The sequence below is a fragment of the Pocillopora verrucosa genome, chromosome 6 (genome assembly GCF_036669915.1).
Source record: "Pocillopora verrucosa isolate sample1 chromosome 6, ASM3666991v2, whole genome shotgun sequence".
Taxonomy (NCBI): Eukaryota; Metazoa; Cnidaria; class Anthozoa; order Scleractinia; family Pocilloporidae; genus Pocillopora; species Pocillopora verrucosa.
Window position 1 is genome coordinate 21,177,762 of NC_089317.1, and position 20,702 is coordinate 21,198,463.

General features: G+C 36.6%; 1 protein-coding gene across 1 annotated transcript in view; it reads left to right on the plus strand.

Moving 5' to 3' along the window:
* Nucleotides 1–20,702, plus strand: part of LOC131776321 (collagen alpha-5(IV) chain) — a 37,976-nt gene that overhangs the window by 4,413 nt on the left and 12,861 nt on the right. The window contains exons 4-26 of the mRNA XM_059092484.2: nucleotides 1,152–1,196; nucleotides 2,067–2,111; nucleotides 2,780–2,824; nucleotides 3,488–3,532; nucleotides 4,046–4,108; nucleotides 4,628–4,681; nucleotides 5,236–5,304; nucleotides 6,058–6,093; nucleotides 6,743–6,841; nucleotides 7,386–7,514; nucleotides 8,913–8,939; nucleotides 9,437–9,487; nucleotides 10,115–10,177; nucleotides 11,353–11,397; nucleotides 12,131–12,238; nucleotides 12,716–12,911; nucleotides 13,625–13,801; nucleotides 14,456–14,721; nucleotides 15,498–15,698; nucleotides 16,798–16,957; nucleotides 18,085–18,321; nucleotides 19,404–19,637; nucleotides 20,595–20,699. Of these exons, the coding sequence (XP_058948467.2) occupies nucleotides 1,152–1,196; nucleotides 2,067–2,111; nucleotides 2,780–2,824; nucleotides 3,488–3,532; nucleotides 4,046–4,108; nucleotides 4,628–4,681; nucleotides 5,236–5,304; nucleotides 6,058–6,093; nucleotides 6,743–6,841; nucleotides 7,386–7,514; nucleotides 8,913–8,939; nucleotides 9,437–9,487; nucleotides 10,115–10,177; nucleotides 11,353–11,397; nucleotides 12,131–12,238; nucleotides 12,716–12,911; nucleotides 13,625–13,801; nucleotides 14,456–14,721; nucleotides 15,498–15,698; nucleotides 16,798–16,957; nucleotides 18,085–18,321; nucleotides 19,404–19,637; nucleotides 20,595–20,699 (2,500 nt within the window). The remainder of the gene's footprint in view (nucleotides 1–1,151; nucleotides 1,197–2,066; nucleotides 2,112–2,779; nucleotides 2,825–3,487; nucleotides 3,533–4,045; nucleotides 4,109–4,627; nucleotides 4,682–5,235; nucleotides 5,305–6,057; nucleotides 6,094–6,742; nucleotides 6,842–7,385; nucleotides 7,515–8,912; nucleotides 8,940–9,436; nucleotides 9,488–10,114; nucleotides 10,178–11,352; nucleotides 11,398–12,130; nucleotides 12,239–12,715; nucleotides 12,912–13,624; nucleotides 13,802–14,455; nucleotides 14,722–15,497; nucleotides 15,699–16,797; nucleotides 16,958–18,084; nucleotides 18,322–19,403; nucleotides 19,638–20,594; nucleotides 20,700–20,702) is intronic.

A 20,702-nucleotide genomic window follows, 5' to 3' on the forward strand; every position in this document is an offset into this window, starting at 1 on the left:
TTCCCACTTCCAAAAAAAAAGACATAGAAATAAACAAGTAACTTCCAGAAATTGAACTGTTTTTAACTTCTTTTGGAAGAAGACATGAAAGTTGTAAGAAATTTAATCAAGGTGAAGTTCCAATCCTATCAAAGGATAAATTGAAAATTGAATTATACAGAGAGCAAAAATTAATAGAGTTTTAACATTGTAATCCAACCTATATCTAACACCCACTCAAAACCGTTATATCATGGAATCCAAAAAGCAAGATACATCCCTAAAGCTGTGAGGTAGCCACTATTTCAAGACAAACCATAAAAATTTTAATATTGGTTTTGTTCATATACCTTCCTCTCCTCCAAAAAAAACAGAATTAAATGGGTTACTTCCAGAAATTAAACTGTTTTTAACTTTTCTCAGGGAAAGACATGAAAATTGTTAGAAAATGAACCAAGGTGAAGTTCTAATCCCATCAAAAGATAAATTGAAAATTGAATTATACAGAAAACAAAAAAAATGGAGTTTTAACATCGTAACCCTACCTACATCTAACTCCCACTCAAAATGAAAACCAAGGTGAATGAAAAACATTAGAATATACCAGACTGGTAAACAGCACTTTCTGTGTGCACTGATTGGCTAGCTCAGAAGTGATTGACAAGTATTATTCACCTCCTAACAGCCAAAGATACAAAATTGTGACAATAACAGAAGTAAAACAATGTTTTGGTTCTTATGTGGTAAACAATAAAACAATCATTCACCTTTGTAATGGTAAATAGAAAGCGGATTTTTCTTTTTCACTTCATGGCCTGGTAAATATTCACTAGTTATTTCAGAGAATGATTATTTAATATATTGTGATCGACTGTTTGGAACTAGCTGCCTAGCAATACACCCCAACCACACTTTATCAAGAATCAAGACCTCATGTACATGAAAATCTTTTTTGGTCCCTCCACTATCTGCAGGTAAATAATTTTAAAATACTAATGACTCCTTATGCAAGATCTTGGACATTGGATGACAAAAATTGCAGTAACTGTCTCTGCAAAGAGCCATTCTACACATCATGTTGCCAAACCTCTACTGGTTTTCGGGTAAACACAGGGAAAAGTTTGCTCTTTATAGTTGCATTTAAATTGTACCAATCATGTTCCTCACTTTAGGGAGAAAGAGGAAGACAAGGATTTCCTGGTCCACCTGGTTTACCAGTGAGTAAAGTTTGAATGTTGTTATTTTCAGGATTATTCAAAATTAGGAGGGTTTTGCTTTTAAAATTCTTTCACATGCATCAATGTAATGAATCTCTTACTTGTACTATGAGTGGGAAAACTTGAATGGAATTTTAAAACATTTGGCCTATTACTATAATGGATGTTTGGCAGAATGCATTCTATAGTGCTCAATGTTATTGATTCTTCATTTATCCCATGGGTTGGAACTCAGATTGATTTGTTTCACAGGAACAAACATTGATCATATATCTGAAACGCCCCTTAACTCTTTAACTGCCAGAAGTGATCAAATGAAACTTCTCCCCATAATATCCTTACATTATCCAGCAAATAGGCAACGAGAATATTCAAACTTATCATGTAACTAATTACAAGGAAATGTGCAGCAGCTAAATGGGAGAATTAACAATTTGATCTTGGGAATTAAAGGGTTAAGTTTTCAACTTTACACCATTACAACTCTCTGGATCCCAGAAACACAAGCTAAATCAAGTATGTCAAAAACAGATCACTGAAAATATTGTTTATATGTTGACTTCGCAAACAACAATTCAAGAGTGTCTTTATAAACAAGTGTGTCAAGTTTTCAAAAGCTCTGAGCTACTTCATCTTCAAAACCATACTTCCTTAGAATTCAACTGGGGCCAAATGATATTCGTTTCAAAATCAAGCAACAATCAATACATGAGGAGCTTACAAAGCCATAAACCATACTTCCTTAGAATTCAACTGGGGCCAAATGATATTTGTTTCAAAATCAAGCAACAATCAATACGTGAGGAGCTTACAAAGAATAACTCCTGAGAAAAATTAGATGAATGGCACTCACCTTTATCTATTTTGTAGGGTTTTCAAGGACCAGAAGGTCTACCCGGTCCCAGAGGTGATAAGGTAAGACTCAGGAATTCTGAAATTCTTAAATGTGTTGTTTTACAGCTTTGAATTCCGATCAAAGGGAATCAACTCTTCTTTGCTTGAGTTGCATACGATGCGATCGGGTGATCCATGCCTTTGATTTGAGAATATATTTCGCATCTTGAGTTTGATCAGGCGTCCACCGACTATTTCATTGCCTATACCACTACTGTTTCTTTGATGATACATCAACAATTATGGTTGGAGTTTCGATTATCTCCTATGTAATTTTGATGAGGAGCTAATTTCTGTTTCAATACCCGTGTTTTTCTCTATGTTCTTTTTGTAACAACTGATGCTTCAATTAACTGGAACCTTTCAATTATTCTTGAAGTTTTATTTTTTATAAGATTCACTCTCTTCTATACTTGAACCTTTCATATAGCATACTCTATTTTCCATTCTGTTCTTTGCACATTTCGTGACAAAGAATTTTCAAAAATAAACAGGTACTCAAGTATGGAATCATTTCCCTTATTCTCATGACCTTGGTGTTCAATTTAGGGGTGATGGTGGAAGAAGAAATTGAGTGCTAGTCAACCTAACCCTCCCAACAGATAAAAGACAGGAGTTTTTTGTTGTTGTTCTTTTTTAATTGTTCAAGCTTGTTGTTCATCTTTTAACATTTTCATTCTTCATTTCAGGGCGGTAAAGGTGAAGCAGGCCCAACTGGTGAAAGAGGGCCAAGAGTAAGTACAATCTTTACAGGAAATCTCATTTGTTTACCAACAAACTGATTATCAAGTGTTCTTTTCTGGTTGTACTGCAGATCAATTAATTGGCCACTGAGATTTTTCATGTATTATCAACTACAGCTGTTCATTAAAAATATGCTAAACCTTGAGAGAAAAACAGTGGTGAATTAACTTTATGATATGCAGACAAAGGTAGAAAACTAAATTGATTCTTAAATTGAAAGCATTTTATAAGTAATTCTTTTTATTAGTTGAAGTTCACATTCATTTTTAATCAACATAAGTAAGTAGGTGCTTGAGTAGTTCATCTTGAACAAGGCTTAAGAGAGTTTATCATAATAAAGATGAGGCATTGAAGTGATATCAATCTTTATACTTCAGGGATGTAAATTTTTTAAACAATTTCTGTTATACATTTCCTACAAGTTTGGCAAATGAGATTTTAGTGCTGAATCAAACAAGTTTCCCTTAGTTGATTTTAACCCTTCTTATTTATCTTTCTTATTAAAAGCTTGTGAACTAATATTTAAAAGAGATGTTTCTTTTTGGTCATTCCTCAGGGTGAAAGTTTTAATTGCACAAATATTTTCATGAATGTTAAGCTTTGACAAGTAACACCAGATAATTATGTGTTCATTTCCCTCTTTTGTCCAATAGGGACGAGTTGGTCAACCAGGTTTTCCAGGAGCAAATGGAAATCCAGTAAGTTCTGTCAAACCTCAGAGAACATTTATATGGAATATTAAACCATAAATTCAAAGCTGGAAAACATTGGGATTTACTTTCAAAGTTTCCTTGTTGATTAAATCATGTTTTTGCTTGCTTACTGTCCACTACCATAGTTATGACTCTGAAAATCATCACTAATAGTTAAGTGCTAGGAAGGAGTTGGAAAATGTGTGAGAGCGCAGAAGGGTGCCGGCCACCATTACTCACCATTACACTATTGATATGTATGAGGAACAAGAATTAATTAGTATTCATAAGTGAAAGAGAGGGAAGACATAACGCAAGTATGTGAGAGTCATCACACGTAAAAATAGCTGAATAGCAAACAGAGAACTGTAAAAGTTTTTAATCCATAGGTAGGACCCCCTGACTATCCTGCAAAGATTTATCACCTCAGAGTGAAGCACAGTTATGTCTTAATTCTAACTTTGATTAAATACATTTAGCCACATTTAATGGTTATTTAATCATTTTGTTTATTTATAGGGTATACCCGGTGAGGATGGTCCTCGTGGTATGATGGGAGACCCAGGCTGTAATGGAACAAAGGTATGTAGTGCATTAAGTAACATAATATTCCCTGATCAGACAAGTTTGCATACAAGTCATGAACAGGCAAGCATACTATTGAATTTGATTAGACAAATTTACCAGCTATGTTATAACACTTTTTGTAATACCCCTAATCTGTGAAACCTGTATTAAATGGTCAACGGCAACCCCAGTCCAACCTGTGTTATCCCATGCGTGATCACTCAACACAAGTTGGACTGCAGTTATAGTAAACTGCATATAGTCTAAAGTTGGTATTTGTTAGAAGCAGTATACTTAGTCAATTTCTTGGTTTGACAAACTAATGGCCTTGACTCACACAGTTTTAGATGGACATGTATCTTTGAGTTATTTAGACTGAGTATGATATGGTAGGTTTTTGTTAAGAAAAAAGAGAGAGAGAGAGAAAAAAAACAGGTGCATGTCAATAGGCTTTCGATTGAAACCCATCCTCTAAATGTAATTTTACCCCAAGACTTCTGATACTCATTCACTTCCAATTCTATCTGGCAACAGGGAGAGCGAGGTATCCCAGGAAACCCTGGAAACCCAGGACCCAAAGGAAACACGGTACTTATATTATTTTTAAATAAAAACCTCCAGACGGTTTCATCATAAGTATGTTTTTAAGTGCTACTTACAGAATTTCATGGTAAAGACTTGGACAAAACCATAGCTCACCACAATTTTACAGAAAGTTGATTGTCAGTACAATTTGAGGCTTGGTAAGTATCAACCAACAAGTCAAATTGCATTGTGGTCCTTGAGGCAGATATTTTATTTGTTAAGTAGAAGCAATATTGGAGGAGAGTATGTCAAATGAACAAGAAACTAAATGTTTTCTACTAAACAAAATGCATTCACACCAATAGAGTGGATTGTTGGATGAGCTAAAAATTACAGAAAAACATTGGTTTCAATTTGGAGTGATATCATTAAGAACAAATTGTGTTACTCACAGTTCTCTAGAAACTTGACTTTCTATTTCCATGCATCTCTTCTGAATTGTCCTTCCAGGTTTATTGTTTGAGACATACATTTATACTCATGTGACGTCATTAGTTATTACTAAAGAATACATTTTTTTTCTACAATTTTGAGGTGTTTTTCTTGTTGGTCCCCAGGGCTTGCCTGGCAATGTAGGAATGAAAGGTGAAAAAGGTTCATCAGCCACTGATGTTGTTGGAGCTAAGGTACAAGTATATCCCATGATTAACCCTTTCACTCGCAAGATCTCATTTACTAATCCTCCCTTACTGTAGGTCATAAAATTCCTATGGGGTGTGTAATAAAATAGAGACAATGTTTTACCAGTCTAATGGTTTTAACAACCTGATTCCTAAATATACAAGAAAAAGAGTGGTATACAAAAATGAATAAATAAGCCATATAAGCAAATAAACACAAAATATGTACACAAAATTATTTAAACTAAAACTATGCAGATTCCAAGTTTGTGGCATGTCACCTAGAGAGGTCTTTGCACAAAGTATTTTAATTGCACGGCGTATTTTAATTTGGGGTTACAACTGTGTGCTTTTGGAGAATGTGGTAATGGATCAACTGATAATCGTCTAATTGATATTTTGCTATATTCTCATCACTTGTCTTCTTGATGTTGTATAGAGGTTGTATAGAGAAATTCTGTTTTTGTCACTAGTGGGAGTTGAAGGGTAACGAAGACAAAGTCATCTTACAAGCAAGGAGGCCTATCCTGGATGTTTAGCTACATGTTTTACTTGCCCCCTCCTACCCCCGGGTGGAATGCCTGTCTATGACAAGATTACACCCCCCAGAATTTAATTAAATTTTTGCGAGAGTCATTTAAGCCCATTTGCCGGTCATTTGAAAGGTGGTTAGTGATAATCCTGGGTTAAAATTGTATCTAGGAATACTGTATGATGTTTTGAAAACTCATTTGCAACCTTTTTCTCTTCTTTTCAAAGGGAGATACAGGACCTCCAGGAGAAAGAGGAGATGCTGTGAGTATTTTTTATCTAACTCTTTCTTGCATAGGAAGATGATGCATTGTTACTGACAGATACTCTCCTTTTTTTGATAAAAATTTTTGCACTTTCAAAAAGTTTTTCATCTATTCAAAGTTAAACATTATAACTATAGGCAGAAAATCAAACTTGCCAGGTATGATAACATATTCAAGAAAATTATTGATATTGTAAATATTGATTAATTATTATGGTAATTTAATTGAGTGAAGTGTAATTTGGTCTGAAATCATATACTTGATTTCAAAATCAAACATGTACACAGGGCTAGTTTGATTTGAAACCACAAGACAGTATGATTTTCAATTACCACTTTATCATGTCCATTTTTAAATTGCAAAATTCAGTCACTCAAATACAGGTTTTTTCAGTTTTTACAAATATTTTATTGATTCAGCACTGAGCTGGTTTGGAAAATTTGATTTGTTACTTTAAACAAACCTCAAATTCAGATTGGTTGATGTGTTTTAGTAAAGATTTCTAACTGACTGGGAAAAAGATGCAACTTGGAGCTAAAAATGGCTAGATTCATGAATAAATTGCACCAATTGGAGCCATCAGATTGTAAGAAAAACCATTGATTTCAAAATGGATGTCATAAATGCAGCTTAACAATTGTTTATAGGGAGAGCGCGGGGACAGAGGATCGCAAGGTGGCCAGGGACCACCCGGAGAGAAAGGGGAACCTGGACCACCAGGCCCTGATGGAGCAAAGGGAGAAAAGGTGAGTCTATCTTGCTAAAAATTAAGAAACAGACTTTGTTGCATATACTAATCATCACATACAGTGTTCATACATATACAAACCTCAGAATAGCCTAGGTCACCATAAAGTCTCAGTCTATAGCTCACTTGTGAAGAGCATAGATGTGGAAAGGTCTCAAGTTTGATTCCCTACAGGGAATCAGAACTTTTCCTTTTTTCCCTTGCTTGTGACAATTAAATATTTTGAAGTGTAGGACTTGAGTAGTTTCGTGGTATATTCTCTTGACTATCCTGTTTTTGCTAGAAGTGAATCAATTTGAAGGGAGATACTAAGTAAACATATTTTAGTTACGGGTTGTTGTTTTGCATGTTCCTGCTAGAAGTCAACCAATTTGAAGAGATACAAATTTTAGTTATGGGTACTATGATAGTTGTTTGTATTAAGATAACAAGCAGTTAAGCAGTGCTTTACAAGTTAAAAGATGCACCCACTACACGGCTACAATTGAAACACTTGTCTAATTGATGGTACTTAAACAGTTTTTATTTGGTTGTTGCTGTAGGGAAATCAGGGGATTGCAAAACAAGGAGCAAAGGGAAAGATGGGTGAACCAGGTGTGAAAGGAGAAAAGGGAAAACCAATGAACATCAAAGAAATTATAGCATCAAACCTCACTGTAATCACAGTAAAGGTTGGTGATTATTTACTTTGTTTTCTCAATTGCAATCTTAAAATTGACAATCTCAAGATTGAGGAACACTTAATGAAAAATTGTTGAAGTACAAGATGGGTACAGAGTGCAATGGAAATTTGGAAAACATGAATAACGGTGAGCAGCTCTGTGTGATGTTTTGAACAAACTTCAACGCAGGATGTATAGGATTAACAACGATTTAATAAACAGTTGAAAACAGGCATGTTACATGTGATCATCACTGGAAGCCATGATGATGTTTTTGTTTTTTTTTTTTTATGAAAAAATCCCATAGTTCTTAGCAAACATTCAGTATCAATAACTTTCAGTTTATGTGAACATTAAACTCTGCAACAGAATTTAGTTTCTATTCATACTCATTAAGGTTATCTGGATATGGCTGAAGGAATAAATTAATATATGAGAATTCTTGTGAATTGTTTTCAATGCTCAAAAGTCGTTATTGTCAGCTTTAGACCATGGACCAGGAGCACTAAGTTATCGTAAAATGTACTGCTTGCTGCTGGACAACTGAATACAAGTTGCCATCTTGAGTAACTCTTGCCGTGAATTGATAATATGGCCAGATTTTTTTTCCATTTGATATGGCAGCCAAATTGCTTACAACTGGCAGTATTTAGTTTTAGAAATGTGTACATACAGAGCAATTCTTGCAGAGGCCTTTGGTTTAACAACTTGTCATCTGATGTGTCTTAAAAATAATGGTTAAGTGGACAAAATTTATTTAATGATGCACATTAGAATCACTTTCAAAGTATTTAACTTTCAAAGTTCTTTCCATATTCTAGTAGCTCACTGAATCTATCATTTTCTGGCATTTTTAATTATTACATGCAGTAAACCAGTAACTTCCATTTCAACTGTAAACTTGCAACTGTTTTGACCTTTAAACTATCTTTGGTGCAAGGAGTTATTCATTTGCTGCATCTTCAGACCATAGATTAGTTTGGTTATTTATAATTATCAACTGAGTTGATAACGTAAATTGGCCATTGTAAAGAATTTAAAACCTGACATTTTGAGCATTAGTCCTATGTCAATCGCTCCTATGAACAGCTGTCACTCAAAATGTCAGCTTTTAAACTCTTTACGGAGGCCAATTTATGTTAGCAGCTTAGTTGATAATACTAAATTACCCTGCTATACCCTCCCACAGAAGCAGCAACACAGTTTCTTTAGAAACTTACCCCCTTTATTCATAGATTAATTTGCTTGACTGTAATGCTGATTTACATTTCCACCACCATGCTTTAATGTTTTATTCTTTCTTAAGTATGATAGTTCATTTCAAGAATTAACTCTTCTACCATCTGAAAGTTTCATTTTTTCTAAAGACAGTTAAATAAAGTAGAATGATTTCTTTTTTAATTCCAGGGGATCAAGGGAGACAAAGGTGAACCGGTAAGCATTACTTTACTACTGAGAAAAGATTTTCAGGCTTGGAAGTAAACAACATGGTCACTTGAAACAATGTACATGTATTTAAAGTGGCAATTCTAACTAAACTAAAGGAGCTATAGCCACTGCGTTTTCAAATGGTTGTCAAATCATCCCAAAATCTGCTCAGGTTTGTTTTGAGCTTCAATCGTGGTGCAATTCCATTAAACTGTTGGCAAGGTTTGGCTACCAAAAAATTTAATAATCAGAGATTGAAATTACATGGCAAGTGACATACTACTGAATAATACTTAAGATCTTGTGTATTGAATAGGCGAGGTTGTTAAGAAACATGGTCATTTTGCACCTACTGTTACGTGTTGGAGACCCCATTTTTGAATCAGTCAAACAAAATCACTACAACCGGATATCACTTACTGCTAGAGGCTGCATGGAGAGATACTTGAGATAATATCCCTTAAAATTACAGAGAGGGCAATTTTTTTATTTTAAATTTCTAGGGCCAGTCTGGTAGCAGAGGAGAGAAAGGAGAAAGAGGACCATCCAACCCTGTTAGTGTACTATTTGTGTAATTTGTTTATTTTTCCTCATCTTTAATAAAATTAGTAGGATTTTTTTTTTTATTTCGTGACCTCTCTATATGTGGCAAATTAAACTTAGGTGCACGTTTCTGCTAGCACTTGATTCAGGTTACTCCAAACTGATGCAATTGCATGCTCTTCAGCAAAAAGCCAGGTCATGATCAAATGCTGCATTAGAAGTACAGATGTATTCTTTCTGTCGCCAATAATACTAAATACACAAGTGTGTCAATTACCACAGTTTAAACTTATTGATACCCAGTTGACTCATAACCCTTTAACTCCCATGAGTGACCAAGAGAGAATTTCTCTTTACAATATCAATACAATATCAAGCAGACAAGTGATGAGAAAAAAGAAAAATATCAGGTAGGAGATTATAAGATGATCCAATACCAAATTCTCCAAACCAACATCACAAGAACTGTATGGGAGATAGTAAGAAGAATTGCTAATGAGATCTTGGGAGTTACAGGGTTAAGAGAGGCTGTGCCTCATCGTTGAAACCATGATGCAAGTTTGTACCTACTGAATATTTACACATTTTAGTTATTATTGCATCTTTGACATGAAATTTCTGACTCAACTCCTCTTTAGGGTCCCGAAGGTATCCAAGGACCTACTGGGCCACAAGGAGACCCTGGTCAAAAGGGAGAACAGGTAAATATCTTCAATAATAGAAATCAAGAATTGGTATAAAATTATAGAATCCTGAGTTCAAAATTTATTTGACTGTTATGTCAATTTTATTGTTTGTATTTTTTTGGACTCAAACCTCGTGTAACTTTTCCTTAAATTTGCTCAATATTTTGTAATATTACCCTCACTACTTATAACAAGTCTAGACCTCTCAGTGATTTCAAATCAAACTACAGTCAAACCTGTATTGAGCAGCTCCAAATTAAGCAATTGCCCTGTATTAAGCACTTGTTTACAAAGTTCCAACATTTGTACTTCTTAACTACTGTAATTTTCACTTCTATTGAGCAGTCACCCTTTAAAGAGTCCAAAAGGCCTTTGTGTATTTTCTTCCACCTGTATTGAATGGTTACTTTAAACAGGTCTACTCAGACAAATAAACTAAGAATAATCTTTCAGGTAAAATTTGATCCATATTTAAATCCAGAAATTAATGTTAGTAGTATTTTTGAGCAAGTTCACTGGACAATTATGGCATAAAGTGACATTTTTTTAAAAGTTATTATTTTTTGTCATGAATACCCCTATTCTGTGGAACTTGTATTAAGCAGTCACCCTGCCATTCCCTGTAAGTGACCACTAAATACAGGTTCAACTGTACCCTCTTTTTTGTCATGTTAGTCATTTCTTTCTATCCTCTGGTGACTCAAACCTCATGTGATCATTAAAACCCGGCCTTGAAGGTTAAATTTGAAGAAGACTAATTGAAACATCTAAATCTACAAAGTTATGGATTAACTTTTTTTTAAACCCATCCCAATCTATATGAATTTTTTTTTTGTCTATTCAAGGGTTTCAAAATAAGCCCATGACCGCAAGAGTTCTGCCAGCTACTCGATGACAAGTTGCCAGTTACTTTGCCCAAAATAATTACCTTTTGGCTCTTAATTAACCCTTTAGCCTCAAAGAGTGACTAGCATATAATTTTTCCCTGTGATATCACCCCTGAATCACACATTTAGGTCCCAAAAGTGAAAGAAATGATCACCAATTAAAAAAGCTCTTGATTATTAAACAAATTCTCCTTATCAGCACCTCAGGAAATGTAATGAGGACAGTACAGATAATATGCATATTGATTAGAGTTGGGGGTGTTTAAGTACATTAAAGTATAAAGAGTGTCATTGATATTTTAGGGAGAGACTGGTACAAGAGGAGCTCCAGGAGAAGATGGTCCACAGGTTAGAGATTGTGTTATTGTTTTTTTTGTTTCTTTTTTTCTGTTACCTTTTAACCCTTAAATCCTTGTGGATAAAAAGAATCTAATTTCTCATTGAGTATTGCTATTGAATACTGCATAAAGGCTTATGAGAATCAAGGAAATGATCACAATCTTGAACAGCTCTTGATTTTTAACTAAATTCTCCTTGTCATTGCCTTTAGGAATATATTAAGAACACTGTGGAGAATATGCATGCTGATGTTAGGGTGTAAAGGGTTAATGTACTAATAGTTCTTAGGCAATAACTGTAATTGGAAATCCTTCCACTATAAACATACTTCCCTTCTCAACAATTCTTTGTCAAGTTAGTTTTAACAAAAAAATAGTTTTTGTGACCAAAGTCTATTAATACTTTTTCACAATGTTTTATGAATTGCCTTCTTTTTTGCATGGACAACAGCCTTCTTTTGCCTGCCCATACATTTTTCTACTCCAAGAGAAATTAAATTGTGTTTGGAAATACTTTGTTGATACTTTGTTTACCATGTTGATAAAATCATTGTGACAAGAGTCTATGAGTCTCTCTCGTCAGTTGTCCCTGGATCCTTTTTTTTTTTCCTTCTTTACATGGGTTGGGGCTATCTTTCCTGCATGCCATTTATTTTTTTCCTCCATAGGAAATAAAATGTTGTTGATAGTTTAAGTGTAAATTATTAACAAGATTTTGTACACTTTGGTTTTTAACATCACAGGGACCTCCTGGTACACCAGGAGATGAAGGTCCTCTTGGAGAAAGAGGGGCAACAGGAAATTCTGGTGATCCTGGAGAACCAGGCTTGAAAGGAGACAGAGGAGACAGAGTAAGTTTTAACCCCTGAGAGTTAAATTTATAATGACTGACTTGAGAATTTGAAAGGTTGGTGCTGATTCCTGGTGTCCCAATGTGTTTTAGAGGTGTCCATCCTAAAAAGATGTGCATGGAGAGAGAAATGATGTCCTTTGGTCAAACCTTATTACCACTAATTACTTGGGGATGCCTGTGGCAGCCCATATTAAAAATTTGTTTGATTTTCATCATAGTCAAATGTGGAAGTTAGCCATGTTAGCCATGTACTCCTGCTTCTCACTGAAGTTAAGCCCTGTTGGCGGGTTTACTTCTTGGAACGGTGACCACACATAATATCCCATGCTGTTGACTTTTTTTTCTTTTCTTTGTTTTTGATTTCATTTGTGTAATTTTACATTTCGTATTTTCCACATAAAACCAGAGAGACTGTAGATGACGGTCTATTGATTGAAACTTATCAGCATGAAATTAATAAAGTTGTCTTCTTTAGGGACCTGAAGGAGTTGGACCACCAGGCCCTGATGGCCCCAAGGGTGACACAGGGCCTCCCGGTTTTCCAGGTGCAGGAGGACCAAAAGGTGACATAGGAAATCCTGGTGCCACAGGCCCTCCAGGACCACCTGGACCACAAGGAACACAGGGTGACCCAGGACCTACTGGACCTCCAGGAGGATTGGGACTTCCTGGTAATAAAGATTAAAATGATTACTTAAAAAAATTGTTGCTGTAGCTCCGCTGCCAGCAGACACTTAGGTTACAGTACTTAAAAATTTCCATCAGTTGTAATATTGATTTGGCTGGCTAGTACTACCATGTCATCTTCATTCCTTAACCCTTTCTACCCTTACATCAGTATGCATATTCTCCATACAGTTATCCAAACATTTCCATAGGTGCAGACAAAGGGAACCCCTAAGAGTGGCTGCCATCTTATTTCTTCCTACAATATCACCTTTGAATCAATCAGTAAATTATCACTAACTAGAGAAGCTACTGGTTAAACAAATTCTCCTCGTCAGCACCTTAGGAAATGTTTGGAGAACAGTATAGAGAATACCCATACTGATTTTAGGGTGTAAAGGGTTAATGTATAGTTAACTTTGTATGTTATTATTTTATTTGTCCCTTAATTTTAGTTTAACTGAGAAAATATATGAAATGCACAGTGCTCTAACAGATGATCTTTCCAAACAGCTGGAAACTTGTAAATGTTAATGATCCAAACGTGATCAGCCTTCCAGTTTCTCTAATTCTAAGTTAAAAAAATTAAAGCTTGGAAAGGTTAACAAATGCCAGAGATTAAAAGTGATTAATTCAGATCAGTTGCTTGTAGAGTTTGCTTCAATAAAACTGTAAACAGGTAGAAAAATGATAATAAGATATGGAATTTTGTGATTAGGCAATCCTGGGATGAAGGGTGCTACTGGTAATCCAGGGCCCCGGGGCTTGCCAGGTCCAAAGGGGGATAAAGGACCACGTGGAATCACTGTCATGGGAGGTCAAGGCATGGATGGAGAACGTGGACAAAGAGGAGAGAAAGGAGACAAGGGAGAACAAGGATTTCCAGGCCCACAAGGTAATAATTAATAATGGTAATAGGGTTTAGGGTCGAATATGGTCTGTAATCATACAAGTGATGAACAAAGTCAAGATTTTTTAATGGTAAATATGATTACAGACAGAATTGGATGACACAAAGTCCTGTTACCAGTTGATCAAAACAATGACAAAATTTGAAAAAGAAACTAGACATTGGTTATGTGTTTTTTTATTGTTTTCAAAAAACAACAGTTACAACAGTGCGACCATGTACTAATACAGGCATGACATATCAACTTTCTTATTTTACTGTCCAACTTCAAGCATGACACACACACTCCTATTTTTGGGCTGGTGATAACCAATCATGTTCAAAAATTTTCTTTATAGTTTTGATTAAAAGTAATGTTGCCTGGAAACTTTGAGAGTGAAATTGAATTGAGTAGTTATTGAATAGTTTTCTGAGGTATCAAATTTTAATTTTAACCTGATGTCATAAGAATGTTTTTGAAGCAAGATTGGATGCCTGGAGTAGCTAAGAGCTTTAACTTTTGGAACCAACCACAACCACAGAGTTGGAAACTAATTCCCAAATGCACTAACAAAACATCTAGCAAGCCAGAAAACATTCAGCAATCAAAAAGAGAGAAATGAGAAATTTTGTTTAAAACAAAATGTTTTGCTCTCCAAGGTGATAGCGAAAATGGTCCCCCGGGAGAAAAAGGTAATCGAGGACCACCAGGGTCTCAAGGAGAAGATGGCCCAAAGGGGTCCCAAGGTCCCAAAGGTGAAGCTTGTGGTGACTGTCCAGAGGGCCCCCAAGGTCCTTCAGGAGAAGATGGTGAAAGTGGCCCCCAAGGGCCAAGTGGTACCTCAGGGTCACCAGGCGACCCTGGACCTCAAGGTGACCCAGGGGCTCCTGGACCTCAAGGACGCAGTGGACGTGACGGAGAACCAGTAAGTGGTGCATTTATGGGCTTATATCTGTACAGCTCAAAATCATTTCAGATGGGTTGATCTGCTCAGCAGATTTTAGCTTGACCAGGTCTTATTTCTGATCAGTCAGAACATTGAGAGGAGTAATATAGTTGTAATAATACACATGACAAGGTTAAGCCCATCTGATTGGCTGAAACAATTGTATTTTTCATGTAACACAAGTGCAAATTGCAAAAAGGTTGCACATACTGTCAAAATTTTTGTCCGTATTGACTTTCTGTGATGCTTTTTTCACATAAATTATTAACAAGTACCAACATGATTTATTGTGTAATTTGGTGTGCACTTTTAAATTTTCAAAGACTACAAATTGCACTCACCCTATGTGCTCATACAGTTTTACTGTCCTCAAAAAATTTACTCAATCAACACCAAATTGCACTCAAAATTAGGTTATACCTATACTAATAATACTGCAAAATTCTGAAAGTAGTTTTTCATCAATAGGATCTGTCACTCTAATTAGCATGTTTGGTTGTGTGGGTGTCACAAATATAAAAGATAAGAACTTTGTGTTTCAACATTGTTGCAGTTTTCTTGACTTTTTGATTGTGGAAAGGAAATTTTCTCTAAAAATAGTAACAGGTGTGAAAGATTGCTGAGTTTAAAGATGTGTGATACATGTGTGGGACCTTATGAATTGCCTGTTTTAATAATTAGCAACAGTTCACGGCCTGAATATCATGCATGATTATTCAATATCGCATAGAGTAAATGTTCTCTTTGACTTGTAGGGTCTGCAAGGTGATCCTGGCGAAGCTGGAGCTCCTGGGCCTAAAGGTGAAAAGGGAGAGGTTATCAGAGTGGTAGGGGACAAAGGGGAGAAAGGAAAACCGGGTGTGGAGGGTATCTCTGGTGATCAGGGTCCTCCAGGAGCAGAAGGAGCACAAGGGCCACCTGGACCCAAGGGGTCTACCGGACCTCGCGGACTTAAGGTTTGTCCTTTTCATATTAAAAAAAATGGTTGCTATTATTCATTGTGGTGAAAACACTTGTCTCGAAGTACAATTTGTTAATCCCATGATGTAGTCACTTCCCATTGTGGATTGCAATGTTATGGTTATTTACTGCTTGCCTCCTTCAAGCAATACGTTCAAGTGGATTTGTTGTCACATGAAGCATTGTGCTTAGTTGTAATTGGCTGATGTGTTTCTTCTTCTTTCGTCCTCCAGTCTGCCTTCATTCGCTCGATCATGAAATATTTTGCTTTGTTTTGTAAAAGTTTCAAAGTTTTTACAGACATTGTAGATGAGGATATTTGGAATATGAAAGGCTTCAAAGTGTGTTTTAAGTACTTGTAAGTTCAGAAATTTGTTCAGTGTTCACTAGGCCTTTTAGATGTAACTTTTTCCCTTAATATATGGGATGCCTGTGGCAGACCACGTTAATAAATTGGCCATCGTGCTCAGAAGTGGAAACTAGCCACGTGCTTGTTTAACCAAGTACTTCTGCTTGTCACTGAAGTTAAGCCCTACTGACTGTTATTACTACTTGGATGGATGACTACACTTAATATCCCGTTTTCGTTTTTTTTCTTCGTCTTTACTTTTTCAATTTCATTCCTGTACTGTGAATAGGCAGTATTAAATTTCTTATTTTCCACATAAAACCGGAGTGAAGGTAGATAACAACCAACACATCCCAGGTTAACGCCTCCACGCTCCTTTTCTCATTTTGCGAAGTGGATTTGATTGTGTCAGCAGAAGATTGTTGTAGTGACCCTTGCCTTCACTCACTGCTACAATTCATTAACCCTTTAAACTCTAAGAGTGACTAGCATCTAATTTCTCCTTACTATATCAACCCTGAATCAAACGTGAAAAGTCATGAGAATAGATGAGATGATCACCAACTAAAGTGATAAACTCCTGATTGTTAAACAAACCCTCCTGGTCAGCTTCTTTGGAAATGTACAGAGAACTGTATGGAGAATATACATACTGATGTTAGGGTGTAAAGGGTTAATTAATAAGTTCAATCAAGTATGAGGATTGTGTTGATCTATTTTGTTTTCTCCCCGCTTGATTGTTTCAGGGTGAGAAAGGCTTGGATGGAAAGGATGGGAAAACTGGCGAGACAGGTCAGAGGGGAGAAAAAGGAATGAAAGGAGAGCCAGGAGAGGTTGTAAATGGGCCTAAAGGGAAAGATGGTGAAAAAGGCGATAAAGGAGATTTGGGGGCTAAGGGCGAAAAAGGTGCGGCTGATATTTCTGTTTCCTAATGAGAGATTTGTTACTTTTCCTCTTTTCTGATATTGCATCAATTTCAATTGCAATACAATTAATTCACACTTACAGAGCGAACTTAAATCAGGATAAATTGGAAGAGTCACTCAACAATTTGTTTTTCTCTATGTGTTTATCTTACTCTTAACATTCATTCCATGTCAGTAGGACAGTAAATTGCAAATACTATTAAGTTGCTGCTGCTGCTGTGAAGTTACTGCCAAGTTGAATGATAAAAAGATTTTTATGAATAGGCAAAACAACCACTACACAACAAATACTCTCATTTATTGGACAGTCGGAAAAAAAGACAACACTGAGATATGTGATTAGCAGACCCAATTTCAGGCGGACAAAGTCTTGATTTTGTAGTCTGTTACTGTGAGAAAAACTCCTATTTCAATAGACACCTCTATTAATCAGAGAGACACTAACATCGAGCCCTTCTGTGACCCAAAATCTGTATTTGGCAGACACTTTTTAGGGGAAATTACTAGATCTAAATTCATGTCCAACTCCCTTTGAATGTTGTACAAAGTGATAAATGTTTTTTGTTTTTCAGGATACTTTAATTTTTTCACATGTTTAAGATAATTGTTGACAGAAGTAGCTTACTTGCAAAATTTTACGATTGGAAGATGTCCCGTTTCGGAAGTATACGTGATTGAAGTTTCGTTTCGAGGAAGAATTTCGCGACAAATTAGAGATACGATGCTGGAGTAAACGTGCTTGCGGCTCCTTTGGTCTGTCCTTTGGCGACATTTCTGACACATCTATTTAATACGAAACCATTCGATGATGAAATTCGAAGCCCCCTCGCAATGGGAAAGAGAGCTTACACATGACAAAAGAGCAGTTGAATAAGTAGCCGTTGTACACGTTGGCGCTTGACCGAAAAGTCAAGCTTTCTATCACTGAATAATTTACTACAACCTTATTTCTATGGACACCTTCCATCTGGCAGAAACTTGCAAGGCTTCTGTGTGTATTCTCTTAAAAAGTTGCACTGTTCTTATGGGTTAAAAATTTAGCATTCACTTTACTAGTTATCAAGACGCTCAAGAAGCCGTGGGCGTTTTCGTTTTTTTCACACACAGGAGATTGTCTTAACTTAGGACAACTTAAGAACATGACGAAGGGCGAAAAAGGCGAGCCAGGTGCCACAGGCTCCCCAGGTCAAGAGGGAGATAAAGGAGATCCAGGACCACAAGGAGAAATTGGCCAGAAAGGACAGCAAGGAGAAATAGGAATGACAGGAGAGAAGGGAGATGGAATTCCAGGGCCGCCGGGACCTCCTGGTCCTCAAGGTCCCAACGGACCACCAGGTCCCAAAGGTACTGTACTGTTTCATTTATATAATGGGTCTATTCTGTGAAACCTTAACGCCTTCTTTCCCAATATTTCGGTATCAAGTCTCCTCGTTGTTTGCCATTTATTCTAGCATTGATAAGTTGATGCTTGATCAAGCAATTTACCCTTCTCGTCACCTTTCTGCTTGACAATATGATGACATTGTAGGAATAACTTACTTATTGTTCTCTCCCTGGATTGGAAAGTGTAAATTTGATCCTCTCCTTAAATAAGTCTCCTTACTACTTTTTAAATAGCCGTTATACTTGACCATGCCATTTACTGAAAACCAACCACAACCCTTATTTTTGCTACATTTTTCTCAAGCTTTTGCCACTTCGTAGTTTTTAACATATTACTATTCTTTTGATGTCAGTGCTTTAAACCTTAACTCCCAAGATCTGATTGTTAATTCTCCCTTCTAGCTGCGACACATTTTCTTGTAAATAAGTTACAAGAATTTGGTGTCGGATGGAAATAACTACTTTGACCTGATAAGTTTGAATATTCTCAAGACCTGTTTTGCTGGATAATGTTTGGTTATTGTAAGGAGAAGTTACATGTTAATGACTTCTGGGAGTTAAAGGGTTAAAGGTGTTTGATTTTTTTTTTTTTTACTGCAAATCAGTTGTCCATACATCGAATTTCTCCCTATACCATCACCCCTGAATCACATAATAAGGTCTTGAGAATAAAGGAAATGATCACCATCCAAAGAAGCTCTTGACTGTCAACCCTTTGATCCCTCAGAGTGACCAGTATCCAATCTCTCCTTACTTATTCACCCCTGAATCAAACATTTAGACCACAAGAATAGAGAAAATGATCATCAACCGAAGGAGCTCCTGATTGTTAAACAAATTCTCATCATCAGCACCTAAGGAAATGTGTGGTGAACAGTAAGGAGAAAATGTATTCTGATCTTAGGGTGTAAAGGTTTATACAAATTCTCCTTTTCAGCTCCTCAGGAAATGGTGGTGTAGAGATTAGTGAAGAGAATGTGTTATGGTGTGAAAGATTGACAAAGAATGCGCATTTTAAATTCTTCATTGTCGTCATGTTGCAGGTGACACAGGAGCCACAGGTGACAAAGGTGCCCTTGGCGCTGATGGTCCTCCAGGTAGCGATGGTGGTAAGGGAGAGAAGGGAGACATTGGGCCTCTCGGTAACCCTGGGTCACCCGGTAGTCCCGGTAAAAATGGAGCCCAAGGGGACCCCGGAGAAAGAGGCGAGCGGGGTAGCGATGGTCTGAAAGGGGAACCTGGTGAAAAGGGGAGTAACGGCCAGGCTGGCAGTCCAGGTTTGTACTGTAACGTGGATTCATTTGCGATATCACGCGAATAATGTTGACCAACTTACCATCTCTCTTAATCTATTTACAAACATGACTCTATCAACGTTGCTGATCTTAGCAGTATGCAGATCGCGTGTCAAATGAATTCCGTAAAAAACCTCGCTCACCGTGGCTCAGTGGTCGAGCATCGGAGCGCGGAATCTGAAGGCCTCAGGTTCGATTCCTCATAGGGACTCAGAATTTTTTCTTTGTCCCACGCTCGTGACAAGACGAAAAACATCTTCTAATGTTGACCAATGTTTCAAACTCCAACTGTTTTGTCTGCCATGGAGACTAGATATGAATTTGGGCGACAAACTATCAACTTAAGTTGCCCTCACGGTGTACGGTAGTCATGAAACAAGTTTTAACGTTTTTATAATTGTGGTCTGAAGTTTAAGCGAGAAAGATGTATCTATAAAATATTATTGATGTCTCTCTATCCTTGATTGCCCCAGTATTAAGTGCTGAGATGTCGCATGAACCTCTAAAATTTGAGATCCAGCCACGCGGTGGTCAGCGACATAAGTTTGTCCTGTACTTTTGCCAAAATTTTGAACGGTAACTGACAGTTTTTGTTTTTTGTTTGGTTTGGTTTTTTTTTTCAATCTTTTGTTCTGTTAATTATTTGTTGAGACGTGGTAATGCTCAAGCGGCAATTTTAACTCATAACCCATATTTTTCAGTTATTTAAAAGCCATATGGCATGCCTAAAAATTATTTACCGGACTTAACTTTTCTCTCTCGATTTATGGCCAAAGCTCAAATCACGTGGCTTTACATCAAAGGGTAATACGTGGTTGGTAACGTACAGACCGGACTTAAACTCTGCCAATAAGAGTTACTTACTTTCATAGCTTTGTAGAAGTGGAATTTGTTATAGTTCTCTGTACAATGTCATTCGCATGCACTTTTCATAATCAGGAGCGCCAGGCCAGACAGGACCTCGAGGATTCCCAGGAGATAGAGGAGCCAAGGGTGATGCTGTAGTCGGACCACGTGGTCCTTCAGGGAAAGAAGGGCCTCAAGGTA